The following is a 19,236-nucleotide window of genomic DNA, read 5'->3' on the forward strand; positions in this document are numbered from 1 at the left end:
TTGCTTCTGGGATTTAGATATTTAGACACAGAATTCTAGCCCATCAGGGCCATTAGAAATTATCTAATGTAAGTAAGATTAGAGAGGAAGCCAGCTCCAAATAATGTATTTTACCTTAGCACCCCAAAAAGAGAGTTCTGGGGAAAGTATTGCCAGATCATGAGTTCTAGTGGCTAAAGGTGGAATTACATTAGCCCCTGGTCAGATGCACAATTTTCCTAAGCTTACAAAATGAGCTTAGAATACCTGTGATTTTACTTCTCAAAGAAGAACATTTAGCATACTTTATAATATAAAGCTGAATAGATATGTATTCCTAACTTGTGTCACTTTTATGATTTCATATAAAAACACTCCATGGTGCTGATTAAAATATGAAAACCTCTCAATTTTCCAGTTAGTCTAGAAAAAGAAACTACTGAGAACTATTTATACCTATTGCGTTTCTGAGGCTTAGAAACTGTGTAAGGCAGTATTCTCTGGCATGGACTAACATCAAGGAGCAGCCACCGAACAGAATCAGTTTGATGGAGAACGCCGTGCTCCGCACACACCTCTGGAGTCGCACTACCTGGGGTGTACCCTGGCTGTGTCACTTAGGGGTGGGGGCCATTTTGTACCTAATACTTCTTAGGATGGTTGTAAGGATTACACAAAATGATGCACATGAAGTGTTTAAATAGTTCTTGGAACATCATAAGTGCTCACTAAATGTCATCACCACTATCACCATCATCAACTAAAAGCCAACCCTATTAGTGATCAATTTTCATAACACTAGTAAATACAAGTAATTACAAGAGAACCATGCTGCTGAGCTGTAAACTCAATTTTAATCTATTTAAATATATCTAAAATATAAAGAAATACTATAAGTTCTTATAAAAGGAAGAATCTTCTGGTTAGGTCAAATAACTGCCCTTCTCTAAATATATTTTTTTGGTAAGTCTATGGTTGTACATACTAGCTCTGCTTAAAGCAAGGTACCACTATAATTTCCAATTCAAGATAAATGGAACAGAGTCAATTAATAATGGATGACAGTAGTATCTTGTTCAACAAATAGAACCAGATTACCACTAACAATTCTGGAAAAAAGCAGAGCACAGAGGCTCACACCTGTAATCCCAGCACTTTGGGAGGCCGAGGCAGGAGGATCATTTGAGGTCAAGAGTTTGAGAGCAGCCTGGCCAACATGGTGAGACCCTGTCTCTACTAAAAATACAAAAATTAGCTGGGCGTGGTGGTGGCGGCATGGGCCTGTAACCCCAGCTACTTGGGAGGTGGAGGCAGGAGATTCGCTTGAACCTGGGAGACAGAGGCTGCAGTGAGCCGAGATCGTGCCACTGCACTCTAGCCTGGTCGACAGAGACTCTGTCTCAAAAAAAAAAAATTTCTGGAAAAAGCTCCTTGATTTGTAACAGCAGCAGCAGAGCTTATTACGGAAACACAGGATGATGAATGAACCCCTATCAGTGTGCACATAAGTAGCACGGTGACAAATGCAAGTAACTTCCGGTTATTTCTGATGAATGAAAAGGGATATCCTATACAGATTATTCTGTAAAGGAAACAAGAGTATCTATGACAGACTGTTCTCTGGCCTTAACAATCAGCATGAAGAAAGTGCAGGTGGATGAGGCAGATTCAAGAGCGGGACTAGAAAAAAACAGGGAAAGTTGATGAGGTTATCAGTGGCCTGGGCAAGACAGTAACAGACAGGCACTGTGTCGCCCAGGATGGAGTGCAGTGGCTGTTCACAGGTGTAGTCATAGCTCATTGCAGCCTAGAACTCCTGGCCTCAAGCCAGCTGAGTAGCTGTGACTACAAGTGTGCCACCCACTGTGCCTCACCCGAAAGACGCCTTTGCTGGGAAGAGAGAACATCCTGTATTTACTGAAAATTGATGTCTTAGATCCTAATGCTACCCTTTCCATTTGGGTTTAGTGGGCCCCCATGGGGCACCAAGATGCACGTGAAGGTGAACCCCTGGTCCTACCAGCCTGCCGCGTGGCCCGCACCACAGGGCTGGTTGCAGGCCCACCCCTAAACCCTCAGCCGGGTACTTTCTACCTTGGTTGATCTGGGTCACCAGTTCTCTAAGTCTTCAGGCTAGCTGGTGACCCTGCGTAAATTATCTCGTCCTCTGAGATTCAGTCTCCTCATCTGAAGCGGTGGGGAACCTTAAATATCTATGAAGGGCCTGGCACTGTCCCTGGTAAATTCGAGGCCAAAAGGTTCACTCCCTTCCCTTGCTCTGGGAGGTTCCTCCCTCCTGAGATGAAGAATCCCAATGCCTGGGGCTGAGGATGCTTCCAAAAATGTAGCTGAATATTTACTGTCTGTCCACATTGTTTATGAATATCTTTCTCATCCCTATAAGACCTAAATAGAGAAGGGAGTGGCACCAAAGAAGGAAATTATCCCTTGTTGGCCTTCTCCAGTGCTACCTGCATTAAACTCTTAGAAAAATCTCACAAGTGCTCAGTGTTCCCTTCAGGGAAGTGGCAGGAGGATGCAGGGTTAAGAGTGCATATTTGGGGTCAGCTGGCCTGGATTTAGTTCCCAATGTTGTAAGACCTTGATCGAGTCATTAAACTCTTGAAATAGTAGCTCTACCAGACAGTTGTGGTGTGTTTTAAATGAGGGAATCTAAGTAAAACTTTTAATGGAGAATAGGCTTGCAGTAAATGCTCAGTACATGTTGGTTGTTTCTGTAATTTTTTAAAAGGCAGAATGTGGGACCATCTCAGTGTTCTGATTTTATAACAGCAGGATCTCTTCTTCTTGGAGGTTACATGGCAGCTGAAAAAGGGCACAAGGCAGGGCAGATCAATTCCTGGGGCTCTTGGGAGACAGGGATGGCAGACTGGGCCCATGAAATATTTGAGGGCCTTAACCTACAGAGTGGCTTTCTCGGGGCACCCGCTCTGCTGGAGCCCTGGCCTAGGCTGGCATGCAGCCACATGATGAAGGGTGAGGCAGGGAGGTCTAATCTCACTGTGGTGAATTCAAGGAGGGAGATGTCAGCCTGGCCTCCCAAATCCATTTTTCTCCCATAGAGATATGACGTGCTCAGAGGTTGAGCTCCCCGGCACTTTTGGGTTAAAATGGTCCCTCTGTGGGAGCCCAATTATCAGTAACGTCACTGTTCTTCTGGGAAGTGTGTTCCTGATTTCAACTTCTGCACATAAGCCATGACTGAGCTGTGTGGCTGCTCATTTCCTGTACTCAGTGGAGGAGAGAACAGAATTGGCACCAGGAAAGATACCAGCCCCTCTAGGTATGTACACACAACATCTACAGGACTCCCACCAACAGCCAGCACCTCTGCCACTCAGGACTGTGATTCTTAAAAACAAGAGAAACTGCATGGAGAATATTCACACAGTAAGTTAAAATCTGGAGCAAATTTATGCTATTACTTTCTCAACTTGAATGCTAGTATTAACCAAATCATCCAACATTCACTTTTTTTTTTTGAGGAAATTGAACCACCACCCTGTACTGTCTCTACTGGGGGAGGATTTTTTTTTTTTTTTGGAGACAGAGTTTTGCTCTTGTCGTCCATGTTGGAGTGCAATGGCATGATCTTGGCTCACTACAATTTCCGCCTCCCGGGTTCAAGCAATTCTCCTGCCTCAGCCTCCCGAGTAGCTGGGACTACAAGCATGTGCTTCTATGCCTGGCTAATTTTGTATTTTTAGTAGAGGTGAGGTTTCACCATGTTAGCCAGGCTAGTCTTGAACTCCTGACAGGTGATCCGCCCGCCTCAGCCTCCCAAAGTGTTCGGATTACAGGCTTGAGCCACTGCGCCTGGCCAGGAGAGGATTTTTTATTTTTATTTGTACAAATTTATGGGGGTACATGTGAAATTTCATTACATAATGCATAGCAAGTGATCAAGTCAGGGTTTCAAGATGTCCATCACCCAGATGCAACACATTTTAAACTATAGTTATGCTACTCTGCTAACATTACATTTATTCCTTCTAATTGTATGTCTGTAACCTCTCACCCACTTCTCTTCCTCCTCTCCTGCCCTCACAGTCACCCTTCTCAGTCTCTGTTATGTATTTTTCCACCCTCTATTTCCACGTGAATAAATTTTCTAGCTCTCATATGTGAGAACATGCAATAGATATTTGTCTTTTTGTGCCTGCCTCATCTCAGTTAAGATAATGACCTCCAGTTCCATCTATGTTGCCGCAAATGACATGATTTCATTTTTTTTTAATGGCTAAATAGTATTCTACTGTGTATATGTACCACATTTTCTTTATCCATGTATCCACTGATGGACACACAGGTTGATTCTATATCTTTGCTATTGTGAATAGTGCTGCAATAACCATGAATGCAGGTATCCCTTTGATATATTGACCTTTCTTCCTTTGGGTAGAAACCCAGCAGTGTGACTCCTGGATCAAATGATAATTCTGTTTTTAGTTTTCTGAGAAATCTCCATACTGGCTCTACTAGTTTACATTCTAACAGTGTATGAGAGTTCCCTTTTTACTGTATCTTGCCAATATCTGTTATTTTTTGTGTTTTTAATAATAGCGATTCTGACTGGGGTACAATGGTATGTTATCTCCTTATGGTTTTTATTTGTATTTCTCTGATGATTACTGATGCTGAGCATTTTTAATATATCTGTTGGCCATCTGCATGTTTTCTTTCGAGAAATGTCTATTTATGTCCTTTGTCCACCCTTTTTTTTGAGACGGAGTCTCACTCTGTCACCCAGGCTGAAGGGCAATGGCATGGTCTCGGCTCATTGCAAGCTCCACCTCCCAAGTACAAGTGATTCTCCCGCCTCAGCCTCCGTAGTTGGGACTACAGGCACATGCCACCACAGCTGGCTAATTTTTGTATTTTTAGTAAAGATGGGGTTTCACTAAGTTGGCCAGGCTGGTCACAAACTTTGCCCACTTTTTAATGGGATTATCTGTTTTATTCCTGTTGAGTTCTTTGTATATTATAGATATTAGTCCCTTGTTGGATAAATGGTTTGCAAATATTTTCTTCCACTTAACAGGTTGTATGGGATAGAATTTTTTAAAAAAGAGCTACCAATTGTGAAGGGTAATATCCCTTACCTTAAAGGGCCACATAGGCCCATTTACCTATGTGCCAAACTGCTCAGAGCTCTCCCTGCAAGAGATCTGCTGCTAGGTACATATTTCAATTAGGTCTAAGTACTAATTATTCTGCAGTTTCATTGGCTGAACACGGTAATATCATTCTTTTTAGAACAAGTGTTTAACAGGCCAGGTGTGGTGGTTCACACCTGTAATCCTAGCGCTTTGGGAGTCTGAGGTGGGTGAATCACCTGAGGTCAGGAGTTTGAGACCGGCCTGGCCAACATGGTGAAACCCCGTCTCTACTAAAAATACAAAAACTAGCCAGGCATGGTGGCGTGTGCCTGTAATCCCAGCTACTCAAGAGGCTGAGGTAGGAGAGTTGCTTGAACCCGGGAGGTGGAGGGTGCAGCGAGCCAAGATCGTGCCACTGCATTCCAGCCAGGGCAACAAAGCAAGACACTGTCTCAAAAAAACAAAAAACAAAAGTGTTTAAGGTGTAATAAGCAAATAATACAATAATATAAATAATACACTAGATTGTTCCTAAACACAACGAAATATAGAAAACCCTTAGGAAGACTTAATTAAGGGAGTGAACAATGTAAGTTAATTCCTCTTTATCTTCCTAAAAATCTAGCCTTATAATTCAGAAAAAGCAAAAATAAAAGTTTGTCCTAACACAACTAATTCTTTGCCACTTTATTTCTTGCTTTGCTATTGTAGTATCATTCCAGGGCAAAATTACCGTTCTTTTGTTGGCTATGAAGATTACAGAAAAAAAAGATTAAAAAAAAAAAAAATTAGCGTTCTTAGTTCATATGGTACCATCAGCTGAGTTAAAATGAGCTTAAAGAAATTATCATTCACACAAAAGCACTGTATGCCAAATGAAACTAGAAGATATTTTACAACTATCTTTAATCTACTGGTTGACAATATATCTATGCCAGTTTTGGTCTATCAAATATTCATGTTTGCTTTACTTCCATATTCACATATTTCACTGTTCTTTCTTACCCGTGTTGTGTCTCCCTCCTGCTTAATCATATCCATTCCAGGCAGCTGGTTTGGGAACAGGTTGCCTCCCCTCAGAGCAGGATCATTAACCTGAGGACAAGAAGACAGGACAGTGGCTATGTGGAGCAGGATGTCCAAGAGTGCACTGGAAAACAAGTGGCCGCCGCCCTTCCTCTTTAGGGGTATAAAAACGGGGAAAAGGAACTGCAGAACAATGGACTGATCCCTATACCAGCTCTCCCATGTACGTATTTTGCGGAGTCCAGAGGAACATGAAAATATTTATGAAATACTAGCTGCCTTCAAAATTAACCTTTATCTTTATCTGCACGCTGATTGAAATCAAATTCAATTTACTTAATAATAATAGAGCCATTTTTGTGCCATAACCAGTATGCTTTCTTGGCTTATTCAAATTACACTAATAACTCACATTTAGGACTTTCAAGTCATCTGAGAAGTTCCTGACATCTTTGCTACTTAGGCAAGTTATTAACTCTCAAGAGCAAGTGTGAATACCCAAACTAGTGCTGGATTTTGTCAATTTACTCTGACCAAATTAACTATTCATTTGCATTTGTACATTTCTTTGCACATTAGAAAGTAAATGTACAAATGCTAACAGAATGATTTTTGTAGGAAGATACACTGCAGTTGCGCCTTGGGGCTTCCAAATTAACCACGGGATTCAAGCAGTTTAAAATCATGCAGAAGTTTCTAAACAATCTGGATTGTTGAAAATGCATGAAATAAACATGCATCAGTTTACTGCTGAGCAGACTGGATTAGGATCGTGTTACACTAGACTATGTCAGTAGCCCTTACTTTGTACACTTTTCCTCAGCAAGCAAATTAGGAGTCGCTAGTGGCCCATTTTTGCAGGAAATACAACATCAACCCTACATTTCTCCATTGAAGAAATAAAAGCATATATATCTCTCTATAAACACACGCATATATTTTAAGAGATAGGGTCTTGCTCTGTCGCCCAGGCTGGAGTGCAGTGGTGCAATCTTAGCTCACTGCAGCCTTAAACTCTTGGGCTCAATAGATCCTCCAGCCTCAATTTCCCAAGTAGCTGGAACTACAGGCACCTGCCACCATGCCTAGCTAATTTAAACATTTTTTTTTTTTTTAAAGAGACAGAGTCTCACTATGTTGCCCAGACTGGTCTTGAATTCCTGGCTTCAAGCCATCTTCCCACTTCAGCCTCCTGAGTAGCTAAGCTTATAGGCACAAGCCAACATGCCAGGCTAAAAGTCTGTATTTCTTTATGTCTGCTCAATGTATCAAAATAAGCATTTAACTGCCATCAATTCAGTAACAGAAGTGTAAGTTATTACTATAAGCACACAACCTTCTTAAAATGTAAAGGGTTTTAAATTTTCTCATGTACCACTTCACATTTTTATTAATCGTTTTAAAGAATAAAACACCAAAGCTCTGTAATAGTTCTTAAAATTTTCACAAAAATTGTGGTTCACATCAGAATTAAATGGATCTAATCAGAGTCTTCAATCTTTCACCATTCTCACAATCTTGCTCTAACAGACATTCACAGAGCTGTCAGTGATTTCGTGCTTAAGTCATTTACATTTTCCATACTGTACTTTCTCCATATATGAAATGAGTCAAGGTCTTGCCACATTTTTTACTTGCGTGAACTATTGAGGATCAGCGGTAGAGTGGTCAGCATTTTGGGCCTTTAAAAATAAGATCTTCTGTAAATACCATGGTACAATGATTAACCTCTAGTTTTACCTCTGAATCAGCCACAGATTTTTGGATTCCAGGCTGGCTATAGCTGTCTCAAATGCTTTGAGTCTCTCTGCCATCTAGTGAAGTTAGGAACAGAATCATTTTGATGTTGTTCAACACAAAACAATTATTTAAAAAAATCATTGCATTCACATTCCAAAGTAAAAAGAATAGTTTTTGGATTATCTGTGTCTGTCTCTGCATAAATGAAGCATCATTTCAAACTAACTGGATGGCAGGTAGTTTGGCCTTTGCTTTTCATCCGGTTTTACACTTAGAAATAAATCCATTATTAAACTATAATCCTCTAGCTGGGCATGGTGGTATGTGCCTATAATCCCAGCTACCCAGGAGGCTGAGGTGGGAGGACTGCTTAAGCCGGGAGACGAAGGTTGCCATGAGTCAAGATAGTACCACTGCACTCCAGCCTAGGTGACAGAGTGAGACTCTGTCTCAAAACAAAACAAAACAAAACAAACCCCCTCAAACGATAACCCCCAAATAAAGCTATTTTAAGAGTACACTCACCACTTCATTTTTAGAGATTCATTTTAGACACTGGTTAATTCCTCAAGAGAAAAATGTCAATGATAAGAAAGTTATGAAATATTTTAAAAGCTCCTCAAGCAGTCAGGAATCCTTTCTGTTTATTTAATCATTAATAAAGATTTTTATTAATGTCACTAATACAGGTGAAAGGTGAAAAACACTCCTCAAAATAAACGTGGGAGTGGGTGGTTAAGGTTAGATACATGGAAAGATACGTTTGATGTGGAAGTAGACAAAAAGCCATGACCTGAAGCCACTGGGTTGCTTCTCCTTGGGCGCTCACCTGCTCGGGACCCATGGAGGACAGCCCCGACGTAGGCACGGAGGTCACTGAGGTCATGCTGATCTGTCCTGTCATCTGGTTCATGCTGCTCATGCCACCTGTGTTGGTCGCCATGGACACACTGATGTTCATGTTGTTACTGTACATGCTGGTGTTTGCTTGCTGCCCAAAGTGTGGTGGGGACTGCTGGGAAAACATGCTAGAATACAATGGAAAGATTGAATGAATGTTACAGCTTGCTGGTATCCAGAGGCAGGCAGTTCAGAGCACTTGTTTCTCAGGCATTTACTTTGAGTGAATAAATCTGAACGGCATGAACCCAGGCTGAGATGGCTGGCAGGTAGTGGGCTTGCTGAAGCCTGAGACAGCAGGGGAAGTGGCATTCGATGATACTGTCAGGGCAAGCAAATCCTTCTCCTTTTCATACCGCCACTGTGATGGCTGAAGGACATCCCCCACTTTCATGCCTGCACCCGAGTAGCTTTCTGTTTGTTTTTATCAAATGTAGTGATAAAGGATGGCTTCTAGGTCACCGCCTTCCACAGCAATTTCTATCATAAATTGGTCAGTGGTACCTTCTTAGGGATGTTCTTGTTCCTCCAAAGGATGTTCCTTGCTAAGCTTTTGTAAATTCTAGTGACTCCTGTTCTAGGAAAAGTAAACTGGCTTATTTAGAAGTTTGCTTGATATTGCTTGCATGAGCAGACTTTAAAAAAAAAAAAAAAGAGAAAGGAGACAGGTAGTCTATAGAAAGTTTCCCTGCTGATCATTTATCTCAACAACACACAGAAATATGGTGTTACCTGTTTCCACCCATGCTCCCCTGTGCCCATCCATTCATGTCAGAGGGGGCCTGATAGGCTGGGTTGGCCTGAGACTGTTGCATCATGGGACTCTGTGTATGTGCCATTCGGGGTGACATAAGTGGGCTCTGGGGAGTCGTAGCCCCAGTAAAGCCTGGATCAGGTTGCTGACTTATTCCTTTAAAAAGAAAAAAACAGAAACAGAAATTCAAAAGAGACTGTTAGTTGTATTGTAGAGAGTGGTGGGAGGGAAAGAACATTCCAAATTAGGCATGCATAAAAAATTACTTTCAAATACATGATTGTGTACTGATTAATTACATACATTTAAGAAAGATTCCAAGCTCAGATAAAATATGGAGAAAATAAAATCTCCATACTGATTCCCCCTAGTAGTTAGATGGTGCCTAGGAAGCATTAACCATCATAGCTAGAGTTAGAAAGAAAAAATGCTATTCTTTCTTCAAATTCCTTTCCAAATCAAGAATGGGTCACATATTTTGATCAATGAGAAATATATATATAAAAATATCACTGCAATTAGATTGTTTAAATTAAGCAGATAATTATTATTTTGACACAGGGTCTTGCTTGCGCTGTTGCCCAGGCTGGAGTGCAGTGGCGTGATCATAGTTCACTGCAGCCTTGACCTCCTGGGCTCAAAGGATCCTCCCACCTCAGCTTCCTGAGTAGCTGGGACTACAGGCAGGCATGACCATACCCAGCTAATTTTTTAAATTTTTAGTAGAGATGAGGTCTCACTATGTTGCTCAGGCTGGTGTTGAACTCCTGAGCTCAAGAGATTCTTGGCCTCCCAAAGTGCTGGGATTATAGGCATAAGCCATTGTGCCTGGTCAGATTGTTTAAATTAAATTTAAATTGGATTAAAGTTCAGCTATATATCAAAAGTCAACACATTTGAATAAATTTTTATTGAATTAGCTGAAGCCATTCCATGAGATGGATCCATCTTTAAAAATAAATAGCTGTATTCATGGTTAGCTTGTTTTCTCTTTATAAAGAGCTCTGCAGTACTTTAGGGCTATCCAAGATTAGCAAGAATAAGAAAAAAATTAAACGTATGCTTCTTGTTCAGTTTCGAGGCAAACAGAATTTAAACTAAAAGGAAAGAGAACTTTTAGCAGACTTTTCTAAATCATCAAGAAGGAAATAGAGAAAGGAGCTGGGAAATGAAGGAGGCAACTTCTTAGAGTATTTTGAGGATGGTATTAAGTACACTTTTGCATAGAAAACTTGTAAAACATGCATATTTAATTAATATTTAAATTAGCCACAAAAGAAAAGCTTAAGATCACATAGAAAAAAGCTGCACATTATCTTTCTGTTCTTTAAAGAAACAGGAGACTTGGATTTCGGCAGCAGACTTCACAGTTATTTATGGATAATTGGCAATGGGTAGGGAAAGTCATTTTGAATATTAACATTAATGTAAGCACTTACTTTATCAATAATTCAACCATTAACTGAACATGACATGCACACAAATATTAACGTTGATGACATTACACACTGGTATCTCTTAAGACTGACATTAAACAAATCAATATGAAGAGAACTAAGAGGTCTCCCACAAGAATTACCTATTCATTAAAGATCTGGTATAATCTGTAAAGTATTTTTCAAAAGTCACAGAATGTCTATAATATTTAAATTTATAGAGGTCTTTTTACATTTTGTATCTATTGATTTGTTTAAGTCAGGCTCAGAGGTTTTCAAATATATAAATAAAAATATATATGCACTTGTAGACATTGACACAAACAGATACATCCATACACACTCTCACACAAGATAGACACCGTCTATGCACACACACTTACTTCGGTCATTCTTAAAGTAAGACCTGCACTCAGAGAAAAGGAGGTACCTGAGCTGAGGGCCTGGAAGGTACTGTGCTGGACTTGGGGACTCCTCACAGGCCCCAACTGTCCTCCCAGGTTTCCTATCATTCCCTGGTTAGCCAGATTCATCTGGGAGCCATGCAAAGAGCTGTGAGAGAGGAGCTGTGACCCAACACTGGGGGACACTGGGGAAAAAGGACTGGTGAAAGGTGGTAGGGATGTAAGTCCAGTACCGTAGTTTGGAGGAAATGGAAACTGCTGTGCATTTGCCTGGGGAATCCGAGGGTTGCTCATAGTTGCTGGCATACCACTAGGAGCCACCATGCTTGGTGTCATATTCAACCCTTGTCCTCTCATCATCAAAGTTCGTTGCTGAACTTGCTGTTGCTGATGCATCTGTCTCTGTCGAAGATGCTGGTTCAGAATTTCCCTCTGTCTCTGGGCCAGCATCTGTGCATTAATAGGTGCCTGAAATCAGGGGTGATACATGGAGGAAAATGTTTGGGACAGACACATATTAAAAAACAAAGTGAATATTATAGACCGGCTAACAAATGGTACTATCATCTGTAAAATTATTTGGAAAAAAATTACATGAAAGGAGTAACTCAGTTGAACAACTGGTGATTGAGAACGTGAGCTTCTAAGTTCTAAAGACACGATTATTCTGAAGCTTTGCTATGACTTAGCAGAGTTAAGTTTGATGCTAATATCAATTATATCATTTTGTAAGGACACAATTAACTAAAGGATCTCAAAAGAACACAGTCCTTTCTATAAGAAGACTGTAATATAAACCCTGAGGATGGTAGCATAGAGTCTCATTCAAGGGACTTTGAAGTCTATAGAGAAATAAAATCACTGGGACAAAAAGTGACGTGGTGCACTTCAGAAAAGGCTGAACAGAGGCAGAAGGAAAAGGGGGAGAGTGGGGAGAGTGCCTGATAAGCATGCACAGAGAACAAGTCAGAGGTGGAGGGTGGATAGGGAGGAAAGGTGGGATGGATGAAGGGAAGGGTTCCTGGTGCTTGCTGTCAGCGAGAGGCATGAGGCTGCTAAGATACCATTGATCCTCATTTATGAATTCCACATTTCCAAAGTTGCCTACTCAGTAAAATTTATTTGTAACCCCCAAATCAATACTCATGCCACTGTCATGGTCATTCGTAGACATGAGCACAGTGGTAAAACATTTCAGATATGCAATGTGCACACTTCCAGCTGAGGTTGAACAAGGCAACACTTTGCCTTCTGGTTTCAGCTCTCATACTGTAAACAAGCGTCCTCTTTGTGGTCTATTTGGTGCCAAGATTTTTGCATTTTTTGCTTTTCCTGTTGGTGATTTTGTTGCTTAAACTGGCTCCCAGGCATGGTACTGCAGTGCTCTCTAGTGTTCCTAAAGCGCAAGAGGTGGTGATGTGCCTTCTGGAGAAAATAGGTGTGCCAGATAAGCAAGCACCATTCAGGCCTGAGTTACAGTGAGTTCTTTAAACAGAAACACACAAAAAACAAGGTTATGTGTTGACTGGATGATGACAATGTTGTGACCAGAGGTTTGCAGGAACTCAACCCTGTATTCCTCCTAAGAGCAATAGTTTAGTGTTCTCTAATTCAGTGTGTGCAGTAACTTTATGTAGCACAACTTCTTAGAATAACAAGAATTGACTGTACCTGGCAATAAAAATGGCAGTGATTAGAAGGGAAAAATGTAACATACTAGTAGGTAACTGGGTGACAGTACAGGGCCAGTGTGCTGATCTGGATCCACATCTACTAAGTTAACTTTCTTCAGAGAGGAAGAAATGACAAAAGTAGCTGCATGCATACAATGATAATAGCTGGTATGCTGCCTTACCTGTGTTGGTACTCCAGGCCTCAGAGTCAAGTTCACATTGGAAACATTGCTGATTTGATTCATAAGTGGCTGGCGATTCTAAATACATACAAACAGGATGAATACATTTTAAGAACAGAATACATTTTACTTTAAGTTTCCCAAGTAGCTGCCCTCCCCAACCCAGTATCTGTACGTTGTTGGACAGCTGTGCCATCTCACATCATCTTCCCCACATCCTCCACCCAGCACCCCTGGCTTCCCAGGTGCCACTGAAGAACAGACCTGCTGTGCTTGGAGGCGATGCTGAAGTTGAAGTCTCAGTTGATTTGGCTGGTTCTGCACTAGGCCCGTGGGCCTGAGGCCCGGTCTGGGCTGCATACGGAGTGTGGCATAACTAGGTCGCTGTCCCATGGTGTGAAAGTTTGGATCTTGCATGGGAGAATAGCTACCCTGGGCCATTTGTGCCTGAGACGCATACTGCTGTGGGAAAACAGGCGCCTTCTGCTCCAGCATGATGTTGGAATCCTGACTTGAGAACTGTTCTGGATCTACTGCTTGGCTCTGGAGAGAAAGTCCCAAATAACAAACAAATAAATTAAACCATAAAAACAGCAGAGTCAATATGAGGCTGTTTTCTCTCGCTGTCATACATTTGAAGCTTTTTATACTTTTTAATATTACATTTACTACACAAAGGTACCTTTAGCTTGACTCCACTTATCTTTCTAGAAAATGGCTCTCCTCACAGTTCCGGTTACACAAGGACAGAAGCGGGGGTCACACTGGACTCCCAGCAGCACTTCTTCCCAGGGAAGGGGAAAAATGCGCCAGGACTACAGAATGCCTCCTACTCACTCCACCAATCATACTGGCCTGGACTTTCACATGCAAATATCCCCCGGAAGTGTTATGTTTTTTGATTGATTATTCATACCTGTAGAGTTCATTTTGATTAGATAACCTCTTTGGCACCTGACTGGAATCAGCAGATGCAGTGTGGGGTACTGACCATCATTATCCTGATTTTATAGCTAACAAAAATGAGACTTAAAGATATGAAGTGAATTGCAACAAGCCCTATTCAGCTAGTATGTGGTGGGGGTCCATTTCAGTTTGTGATTTGGGATCTGAGCTTCTCACCAGTGTGACGCGCTGCCTATTACCTACTTTACTGTTTTCTGTGCCTGTCAGGATTCCCTACATGCCCCACATTTTGCCATCATCCTCTCATTACCTACTAGACATGGTTTATGCGTCTGTCACTCCTGACTTTTTTTTTTTTTGAGACGGCGTTTTGCTCTTGTTGTCCAGGCTGGAGTGCAACGGTGTGATCTCGGCTCACCGCAACCTCCGTCTCCCAGGTTCAAGTGATTCTCCTGCCTCAGCCTCCCGAGCAGCTGGGATTACAGGCATGTGCCACTACACCCAGCTAATTTTGTACTTTTAGTAGAGACAGGGTTTCTCCATGTTGGTCAGGCTGGTCTCGAACTCCCAACCTCAGGTGATCTGCCCGTCACAGCCTCCCAAAGTGCTGGGAATACAGGCGTGAGCCACGGCGCCCAGCTACTCCTGACTTCTTAGGGCTAACCTATCTACCTGGGTCAGAATGGGACAGGCGAACAAACCCAGAACTTCCCCGGGCTCCAGGACACCTCAGACTGAGGTGGCCCTGAATGTTTATGTGCTGAGGGGAAAGGTGGACCTGGCTGATTCTCCTTTTCCTTCTACTTCTAGGAGTAACTGCTATAAACTTAATGGTATACAGGAAGAAAAGGCTCTAGCAACAAATAAAGTCTTTCAAGCTTTCCGTTTTTTTTTTTTTTTTTTTTGAGGCAAAGTCTTGCTTTGTTGTCAGGCTGGAGTGCAGTGGCGCGATCTCGGCTCACTGCAACCACCGATTCCCCGGTTCAAGCAATTCTCCTGCCTCAGCCTCCTGAGTAGCTGGGATTACAGGCGCGTGCCACCATGCCCAGCTAATTTTTGTATTTTTAGTAGAGACGGGGTTTCACCACGTTGGCCAGGATGGTCTTGATCTCTTGACCTCGTGATCCACCCACCTCGACCTCTCAAAGTGCTGGGATTACAGGAGTGGGCCAACGCGCCTGGCCTCAAGTTTTCTTTAGCTCAGTGGTGTCCTAGGCCTTCTTGAAAACTGTCTACCCATGTAGTGCTGGAGCCGCCCGGAGCCCTGAGCTCTGATCAGCACAGCCCTAGGGCCAGCCTGTGATAGCCAGGGGCCCACTGCCCTCCCTGTGTTAATTCTAAACATGGGGATGGAGCCTAAGCAGAGGAAACCATTCATTGCTGAATTACTGCTCTAACTACACACACAAAACTATCTCAGAACTTAAACATGAATATGAATAATTTGCATTCTATACTTCCCTCAACTCTACCTAATAATCATATTTCTATAATTCAGTTTCATGACAATGTTATAATGATGGTGGATTTGATGAGACAAAATAGAAATAACAGAAATGAGTGAAAAACGGACTAAAAATATTAAATGACACGACACCTGTTTTGATAACATTACAAGTCACTCAGCAACTCCACAGATCACATTTTAAAATGTCACTTAGACAAACTCAAGGATAAAATAGTACTGAGTGCTAAATTCTAACTATCACTGAAGACAAAGCAAACCAGTCACACAGGAAATATTTAAACTCCATTTTCCTTTCTTAATTTATTTTAGGTTATATCATGTAACCTCAAGTCATTTCTTTCCATTCTGCTGTTTTCAATATGAATTGATAAGTCATAACTCCCACCTGTGTCTGCTCAACTGTGGGAATTATGATAAGACTAATTTTAATGTTTCAGAGAATTCTCCAATGACTCTGCATCGCCTTTCTCTCAGAAAGATGATGACACGTCATATGGCCAAGTAGTAGACTGGACACTGGCAGGTACTTTTTGACAGTAAGAAATAAAGATGATTCATGCTAAGTAAGGAGGAAAACAGTAACTAGAATGAGATGGTTTTTCTGGGTTACTCTTTACACAGTAAGCCAGGCTGCACTGCTTCACACAAAGTTAGCTGTGCAGCCAGTTCAGATAGTGTTTTGTTCTTTCAAGGGACTGTGTTAGGTTATTTATTATATCATTGCTATCAGGTACTCTAAAAGCAGGGACTTACTTTTTTATAGTAATCAACTAATTACTTGGAAGAAGAAAGCTAAATAAGCTCACTAAGATTAGTTAACTTTTTTATATTCCCATTTGCGCTTAAATATCCCCAAAATTATGGTGGGCTAAACCATAAGTGAAAGGAACTGTAGCTAGGACTATAGGTGTGTGCCACCACAACTGGTTGCTACATTTTATTTTTTTGGTAGAGACAGGGTTTCATTATGTTGCCCAGGCTGGAGTGTAGTAGCTTTTCACAGGGACAATCATTGCACAGTACATCCTTGAACTCCTGGACTCAACCATAAGTGAAAGGTTGAGCCCACCATTTTTAAAGGTAAAAATGATGAAAGAGTTGCAGCTACCTGTAAAATGACTTCTGCTAACTTGTGTATGTGGAAAGTATTCTTTTAGCACAAACAGCTTCCTATCACTGGCCCACAGGTGTGAAATGAATGCAGTGGTCACGACTACAGACACTCACACCAGCTGGAAGCCCAGGGGGAAGCGTCCTAGGTCACAAGGCAGCAATGTGCTGTTTGTGGTTTCTCTGTATCTTGTGTGTCCTTCCCTATCAGCAAGGATGGACACCAGGTGAACTGGAATTGAGTTTGTGTCTTTCTGCTAACTTGAACTGTATGCAAAGCTCATTCTCAGTGCTCTCCATTCTCAGGCAAAAGTTTACAGGGCCAGCCTGTTTTGAGGTAAAAAAACAGTATATTCCAAAAAGCAGACTGTGGAGTAACTGTAAACAGCAAACGGACACCTCTGTGCCCATGAGAACGCTTGGCCCCCACCTGCTGCCCTTCTGCGCATACCTGGCTGACCAGTTCAGGTATTCCCAAGGCTCTGTCAATCTCCTCCAGGCCATCAAAATTCCGCAAGGCCAGATAGAGCTGGTCCAGAAGAGCTCCCTCATCACTCGGAGACTCAGCTGCAGGATGTGGACACAGCAAGTCATCTGGAGAACTGCCAAATGGCTGCCTGTAAAGATAGAAATGTTATCTTGGGCCAGTGGAAAAGCTAGTTGATTAGAGAACAAATTTTTTATCCAAAGGTGAAAGTATCAATTGACTTCCAGGGTCGTTGCAACAAACTACCGTACCAACTCAACAGAACGAAAGGATAGCCTGAAATATTCGATACACTTTATTCAGTGCCCAATACAGGCCAGACACAAATCTAGACATTTAAGGTATGATTTTTATTTCTATTGGTCTCACTTCACGGCTTGCAAAGCTGAGGCTTGGTGAGGTGAGGTCCACATGGATCTGTGCAAGTCCAGGGCTCACCAACCTACACTGACTGCTCAAGCATGTAAATACTTACTTGGCATTGAAGCAACCAAAGGACTTTTCTGCACTTTAGTAGGAGTCACTGATTGACTTAAGATTCTTACTCTACAGGAAGCTGTGATGACCCACTTGGGAGAGACAGAGAACTAGAGGCATCAGAGCTGCATTAATTTTCTTGAACTCAGCTGCAGCTAGATTAAATTTGGCTGGGCTGATAGGAAATTTCTTAGTCATGCACAAGCAGGCCTTGAAAACATGTATTTTTCTCTGAGACAGGGTCTCACTTCATTGCCCAGGCTGGAGTGCAGTGGTATGATCATGGCTTACTGCAGCCTCGACCTCCCGGGCTTAGGTGATCCTCCCACTTCAGCATCCAAGTAGCTGGGACTACAGGCACGCACCACCACGCCTGGCTAATTTTTTGTATTTTTTGTAGAGATGGTGTTTCGCCATGTTACTCAGGCTGGTCTCGAACTCCTGAGCTCAAGCGATCCACCCACTTCGGTCTCCCTAAGTGCTGGGATAACAGGTGTGGGTTACCACACCTGGCCTGAAAACATTAAAACCCTCAAGAAGCGTATCTGTTAGCCTTCCTGCATTAGGTACATAAGGAAAGTGGATCATGAACATGCAAATTATATTTGTTATTATATTAAGATAATTGGTGATAAAATCAGAACACTAAACTCTAGATTACATGGTACATACAACTCCTATACATTTAAATTAACTGTCAGAGTAGAGGAGGGGTGTGTGTGTGTGTGTGTGTGAGTGTGTGTAGTGATGCCACCATGGCTCACTGGGCTCAAGTGATCCTCTGGCCTCACCCTCCTGAGTAGCTAGGACTATAGGTGTATGCCACCACAACTGGCTGCTGCATTTTTTTTTTCTGGTAGACAGGGTTTCATGATGTTGCCCAGGCTGGAGTGCAGTAGCTTTTCACAGGCACAATTATTGCACACTACATCCTTGAACTCCTGGGCTAAAGGAATCCTTCTACCTCAGCCTCCTGAGTAGCTGGGACTACAGATGTGATGTGTGCCACCAAGCTTGGCTAATTTTTATAAATTTTTTGTAGAGACGGGGTCTTGCTACATTGCCCAGGCTGGTCTTGAACTCCTGGACTCAAGCAATCCTCCCACCTTGGCCTCCCAAGTGTTGGGATAACAGGCGTGAGCCACCACATCTAGCCTAGAGGAGGCTTTTAAAAAAGAGCTTCTGAGTTGCCTGAATACTAAAATGGAAAATGGTATTTGTACTTTACCAAAAGTCTATTTTGTACTCTTAGAGTCACTACATGATGTTTTGGAGAAAATAAACTTTTATAGATTAAAAAACAAACAAAAAGTTTATAGATGAGCAAACTCATTCTTAAGCAAGTGAGAATAAACTTATCAAGAAATGAAGTTACCTATTAACACAGTTCAATATGCCATGTGGTTTTTAAATGCTCTAATATGCTATTTTGGCTTAGAATCCTGAAACACTGAAGTACTAGCACTGAAACCAATAATTAATTTCAAATGGTCATAAAGGAATGCATTAATAACAACGTATTCTGTCTACTCACCTCTAGTAACTTGGAAATTGTCCAGCTGAGGGTCCCTGGA

The 19,236-nt window shown here is 41.9% G+C and overlaps 1 protein-coding gene across 17 annotated transcripts in view; it reads right to left on the reverse strand.

The window, feature by feature from the left end:
- NCOA2 (nuclear receptor coactivator 2) overlaps positions 1-19,236 on the reverse strand; it is a 296,372-nt gene that overhangs the window by 5,129 nt on the left and 272,007 nt on the right. For all 17 annotated transcript variants that reach the window (XM_003902848.5, XM_009213185.3, XM_017962086.3 and 14 more), the window contains 7 exons: positions 17,150-17,315; positions 13,479-13,757; positions 13,215-13,292; positions 11,593-11,827; positions 9,498-9,675; positions 8,695-8,893; positions 6,105-6,194 (listed from right to left, as the gene is read on the reverse strand). In XM_003902848.5, coding sequence (XP_003902897.1) covers positions 6,105-6,194; positions 8,695-8,893; positions 9,498-9,675; positions 11,593-11,827; positions 13,215-13,292; positions 13,479-13,757; positions 17,150-17,315 — 1,225 coding nt within the window. The remainder of the gene's footprint in view (positions 1-6,104; positions 6,195-8,694; positions 8,894-9,497; positions 9,676-11,592; positions 11,828-13,214; positions 13,293-13,478; positions 13,758-17,149; positions 17,316-19,236) is intronic.

Source organism: Papio anubis, chromosome 8, assembly GCF_008728515.1.
Source record: "Papio anubis isolate 15944 chromosome 8, Panubis1.0, whole genome shotgun sequence".
In the NCBI taxonomy this organism is placed as follows: domain Eukaryota; kingdom Metazoa; phylum Chordata; class Mammalia; order Primates; family Cercopithecidae; genus Papio; species Papio anubis.